The sequence below is a fragment of the Sinohyriopsis cumingii genome, chromosome 5 (genome assembly GCF_028554795.1).
Source record: "Sinohyriopsis cumingii isolate HCF-2022 chromosome 5, ASM2855479v2, whole genome shotgun sequence".
NCBI classification, from domain to species: domain Eukaryota; kingdom Metazoa; phylum Mollusca; class Bivalvia; order Unionida; family Unionidae; genus Sinohyriopsis; species Sinohyriopsis cumingii.
In genome coordinates, this window is record NC_142965.1 from 47274612 (window position 1) to 47280939 (window position 6328).

Sequence of the window (6328 nt, forward strand, 5' to 3'; positions counted from 1 at the left end):
CTTGCCTCATTCAGACACAAATAAGCGTGCAACGCGCTTGAAATACCTAACATAAATAAAAGCAAAAATAAATGAATAGCGAGTGGCACTACGGTGTCAGAATCCTTACACAATTCTGTCAAAAGGCCTACAAGAACTATCCAGTCCAGCAGCTAGTAGAAGCAGCTAACTACAATTTTACGCTACACAGCTACCATTTCTCCGAAATTACCTGAGAGAAAAAAGGAATGTGTAGAAATGTAAACAAGCAGAAGAAAAACGGGAAACTTCTGCTATAAAAATAAGCCCTTCTAAGGGCTACCAATATTGCCTCTTATCCAGGGAACCATTTTGGCTTGGTATCCCGTTTCGATAAAACTATTATGTACACTAACTTGATCCGTCAATCCACCGGTTCAAAATTCAAACCTTTTATGACCTAACAGAGACCAAACTTTTTATATGTCGCTCAGATATATTAGATATTAAAAAGTTGTAGGGCATCTACAACGTACACTATGTACTAGAATTTTTACGATTGTTAGGACGTAGGAACATTGTACAACTTGTTTTGATTTGACCCAGTTGCACAGGTGGCTAACACATTATTGGCATTTGTTATTGTCCGTTAGTTCAACTAGACTAAATTTGACTATGTACGGGCGGCCGCTCTTGTGAGTGCACGACATCCATGGCTGGCTTGCCGAGTTCCTTGCCCTCTTGTCTCTCTCGGACATGGTATAAAGGCGGAGATGTGGAACAATTTCCACCCGTCTAAAGCTAGGTGTCCAGATGTGACGTCATCGTTGCGACCAATCGCAACGGGCGTTACATGCTGCTTGCGTCGACACCTAGTACAGAAAATACGGACTGAAATCAACCCATTGTTAACATGAGTGTGTGTTGGACCCATTCCCACTCATGAAAGTCCTTCTTTCAGGTCGTTAGAGACATATAGTCCTATGACCTGACGACTACATTAGCAGTGCTCCTTGAGCACATACACTACTGCGGTATGTGGCACTAGTTCCTTCCCCAGGAACATTTAGCATCCCGCTGTGCGGGAATAAACCCGTCGCACATGCCCTTTCTGTGCGCACGCGACGTAAATCCAATCAATCAATCAATCAATCAACTAGGGCATATCAAGCCGAGACTAATATAATCTATGTTGGGGTTTGGACCGAGACAAGGAAATCCCAGTCAAAGGGTTATATTATTTGTCTCCCCACGAGGATATTCCTCGTTTGAGACAACTAATGTAACCCCGTGACTGGGATTTCCTTGTCTTGGTGCAAACACCGACAAACAGATTATTTTTCTCATCCAATTTTCTCTTACTAAATTAAAATTACCCTGCGCTCTTGCAATTTAGTTAGCCGATTCAAAACACGGTATTTATCAGGTACTATTATTGCTTTTCACTCTGTATAAAAGTCATCAGGTTTTGTACTCTTTGGGAGAAAATATCAAGAAAAGAGTTATAACTGTCACGTGTTCGAAGTATTGCGCAATGAGCTTTTCGAGCCACGTGCTTTTGTTTTTCCAAATACGTGTACTGCGCATTAAAACAAATATATTTAAGAATGTTAAACTATGTATCATAACAGGAGTCCAAAACATTCAGGCTGTCCCACTGTTAGTTTGATGACGAGCGAAATGCCAGCGTAGAAACATGTACATAGAAGGTTGTGGAGGAAAGAAAATATGTTCTTTGTTGACGCGTTAATTGTGATTTTTCGTTATTTTTGGTTTAAGGCTAAAGACATAGCCCGTCTTCCATTATCTCAACATAAGTAAACTGTTTATTGACATATTTCGGATGGGGAAACTATCCAACGGATTTTGTTCTGGTAACAGGAATGATACCTGATAAATAATGCATTCCATTTGTACAAAGAAGATGATGCATGAATACGTCATACCGACTAAGGTCACATTTTGTTGGGCACTTTTTGAGAAGTTTTGACAGACTTGTTTTGGGGAGGGGGCAGTTTTACATATCGGCATCTGTATTGTATGTAGAATTAACGGTATTTTGGATTTAAAGGCTTTGATTCGAGTCTGGTTTTATGTTCACTTTAGGACAATGTTTAGCGTTATGTGCGAAGAAATCGTTTAATGTTTTTCATATTTGGTATTCTTTCTAATGACTATCTTGATGGATAGTCCAGAATATTCGAATGAGCATTTTTAAAGATGTCATAAATATATTTCTGATCGTTACACCACCCCATGCATATATCCCTTTTTTTCTGCAGCCTAATGAACAAGCTTATGCCAGGTTGTATCAAGAAGATCGACACCAAGGGTGGGGGCTTTGCATTGATGCAGAACATCGAACGCTTCCAGGTAGCAGCCAAGCAATATGGTGTCCCAGTCAACGAGGTTTTCCAGACAGTAGACCTTTGGGAAAAGAAAAACATCCCCCAGGTTACTCTCTGCATTCACGCTCTGGGAAGAGTGGTAAGCAATAACACCATTTACAACAAACTAATTTACGAAAAAAGTGGGGTCTTTTTCTTTCCTTCCATCTTTCCTTCTTTATCTCTCTCCAAAAATCTTGGGAGTCTGCAACAATAATTGGTCTATATAAAAAATATAAAATTAAAACGAAATGAATATTATTGTACAAAATGAAGTCCTGAGGTGAATTAAAAACCTGTTCTCTATGTACAGTTTCCTCCTCCTCGTAGTTTGTTATGTTAAGGGCAATGAAAATGCAGTGTAAACAATCAAATTATAGATACAAATTGATGTTTGCCACGTTTCATTTAACGTTCCACAACCAAATTAGAAGTTCCTTAGAAGCTTAGATTGATTATCAAACAATAATTTTTGGAACAATGTTATTTGATTCTTCCTTTTTTTACCATTAGGCTCAGACGCGATCGGACTACAGCGGACCGATTCTGGGGCCTAAGATGGCAGAAGCACAACATCGCGATTTTACAGATGACCAGCTTCGTGCGGGTCAAAACGTTATCAGTCTTCAGTATGGCAGTAATAAAGGTGCCACCCAAGCCGGCATCAATATGGGCAAACAGAGGATGATCAATGATTAAATTGTGTCGCATGTGGGGGCGGGGGTGCAGCAGTGGCATCAATGTAAAGTCTCTGTTTTCATCGAGGGTGTGTTTATGGCAATTAAATAGAACAAATTATTGTCGTAACCAATGCTGGACAGGCTTTTATTTTTAGATACAGATATTGAAGGGTCATCTGCTTATATTCGTTATGGTTGACAACGGGAAAAAGATCGTCGAAGATCATGAAATTTATAAATAGTCTTTCTTTATAAAGTAGCATGTGTCATTTCAATATTCATAAACCATGCAAAGTCCTGCAAATCTGAGTCATTTAACTGAAGATAAAAAAAAAATCATCTCGAAGGGATTTACAAAAGAATTCATAACTGAATAATATTGTATTTGTTAAAATTTCAAAACGTTTTGCATACTAGCAGGGTTGATCAAAAAGTTCTATAACAAACGCTGTAAAGAAAAGTTACATAGTTGCTTACAGCAATGTTAAAAGTCCTTCTCAACGTAACTTTCTTTTGACTTAATACACTTCCGCCATTACCCAGTGATTACATTTCTTTGGTTCTTCTCTGCTTTCAGAATGGTTTCCCCGGAACAAATATTTCAGTGTTGGAAAAAGTCATTTGTCGCAAGGAGCTACAGCTGGGCTGTATGGTGGGTGCTTGAAGGTTTCAACGCTGAGTTACTCTGTACAAACGTGCACGTACGTCTGCGTGCGTTATCCTGGTGCAGAATGAAGCCGCCTATCATTATACTTGGGCACTTTCTGCAAATAGCTTGACGTAACTTTTGTCTGATTACTGTGGCATAGTACTGTACTGTTCTTTGGAACCATGGTACATTATTCCTTTTGTGTTGAAGAACATAAAGCTTATAGCTTTTATAGTAGATTTGAAAAGATATGCTTTATATAGGCGATGGTGAACGTGTGTGCTCTCATGGAGTCCTTATCTCTTGCTCTTTGGTACAAAGTAGTGTATCGAAGTTTCATGGTATTTAATGCTCTTTTTGGAGAAACTATAGACTGCTACTTTGTACCTGTAAAATATTTCCATGTAAATCTTTACCCTTAAACACATTTGTTCTTTATCAAGCGATTCGGGCACCCAAAGGGGTACAAACCCTGTTCATTCATAAATCTTTGGTCAGAATTTACTCTGCACTTGAATTATCAAATATCAAAATTGACAGCTACCTCTCGGACAGAATCATGTCTGACTTCCTTCACACATATGCTTAGGGGCCGTCCATTTCGTACGTTCGCATGTGGGGAGGGGTAATCCAAATGTATACACTTGCGTATGGGGGGGGGGTCTATTGATAATATACGTACGCATAGGAAACGGGGGTTAGGGTGAAACCTTGATAATAAGTTTTGTCAAATACGTAACCTGTTCGACTGGGTTGAGTCGGCGTTTGAATTTTAGCGAACACTGGACAAACTGTTTAAAGTTACGCAGCTTATTTCTTTGATGCAGCCAGACATTCACGTCGGTGGACTATCTGTTTTATTAAACACGTTAATATTATTAATCCTTTATGGTTTCTGCGTGGATTAAATATAGGCCGTTCTATAGAATTCGGTGGTGGGGGGAGTGCGTCAAACGTACACATGCAGGTGGTGGGGGGTGTAAAAAAGTACGCATGTTTACAGGGGGAAGGGTCAAGCTTTGTCAGATTATTGCGTACGTACTAAATGGATGGCCCCTTATAGAAAATTGACTGTTTCTTTGCAAAGAGATGCATTTGGCCTACTTTTTCTTATGTCATGTTTAACTATCTCCCTTCTATCACAAAAACGTTTCATCCACCTAGGACTCTAAGCAGCATCCCAGTTAGCTTTTATCCGTATAAAGGATTTGTCTAATTTTACGTAAATTTCTTTATCACTCTCTGTCCGAAAAAAAGAACTCATCTGCCGTTTCGCCACCGGATGTACATGAATGTCATAGAAAAGATGGCATCAGTATGTATGCAGCGTCATCAAATTACAAATGGCGTCAGGTTCTAAACTGGAACCTTTTCCTAGAAAGGAGAATTTTTAATGAAACTGCATTGCTTTGCTTAGAGGATATTGGATTTATTCTCGAACTTTTCGATCAACCCCTGTATGTTTTCACTGAAGTTTGTGTGTCATTTCACCGGAATATAATTTTTCTAGTAAGAGGTGTAATTTTAAGAACGCATTTTTCACACACACTAGTCGATAGACCAGGAAATATATTATTTTAGTGGTGTTTGTAGCGTCGTGTGATATGTTTTGGGCAAATGTTAAAGGTGGAAATGTAATAACGTGAAAGTTTTATAGTTAAAACCATTTGCAAACCTTGTTTATTTTTGTAATAAGTGATGCACAATAACGTTGTAACCAATTTGTCAGAAACTGTAACATGCTACCGTCCAGTAAACAGAAACCAGTTTGTCAGAAACTGTAGCATGCTACCATCCAGTAAACAGAAATACCTAACTTACCTTGCGAAGGTTGAACATGCGTTTCTCGTACTTCTAAAGATCCACCTATCGATACCGTTTGTAAATGTCTTAGATTGTTTGACAATGCTTGTATTATGCTTGTTCTTTTAGGATAAATATAATCTTTTTCCTATGTAGACATGCCATGCGTTTTCATATGCAAACATGCCATGCTCTTTCCTAAGCAGAGATGTCATACTTTGCAATGTTTAGTACTGACAGATAAACTGTAGACCGTCTTAATAATTTCCGGTCTGGGCTTTCATATTAAATATATCTATCACTTTTATGTAGTGATATTCATTTATATAGTCTTTATAAAGAAAAGTATAATAATTCCAGGTGTTTATTTTTAATGCATCCATGAAAGATTTTTCGTTATTCCTTTATTCCATTTTTTCGTGCCTTTCTCTCTGTCTGTTACAAAGACCATCGCTGATTCAGGATTTTTGAGGATACAAGTATTTGGTTTTGATCTTTTGCTCTTTCTTGAATATAGGGCGGACTTAGTGCATCCGTTATGTATCTACATAATAGTAGATCGTATGCATGCAAAAACATTTGTATTTTTAACGCAACAGTGTTTACCCATGCGCCATACAACGATCTTTAAAAAGGCAGGGAAAAAGGTAGCAACAGACTACAATATTAGCACATTCAGGTCTACCTTGGCTATTTCTGCTCGACAAAAGTATGCCTCTGATGCATGTTGGAGCAGTCACTTACAGTAAAACATATTTTTCGCCGGAAATTTCTCTACCAAAAAAGAGGGAACCAAATCTGTTCTGACCATCTGGGCTATTATTATGATTTAATTGACTGATTGACTGAAA

The 6328-nt window shown here is 38.3% G+C and overlaps 1 protein-coding gene across 1 annotated transcript in view; it reads left to right on the forward strand.

Moving 5' to 3' along the window:
• Nucleotides 1-5831, forward strand: part of LOC149799096 (myophilin-like) — an 85612-nt gene extending 79781 nt beyond the window's left edge. The window contains exons 3-4 of the mRNA XM_089958083.1: nt 2241-2445; nt 2859-5831. Coding sequence (XP_089814209.1) covers nt 2241-2445; nt 2859-3044 — 391 coding nt within the window. The 3' untranslated portion in view covers nt 3045-5831. The remainder of the gene's footprint in view (nt 1-2240; nt 2446-2858) is intronic.
• The last annotated feature ends 497 nt before the right edge of the window (nt 5832-6328 follow it).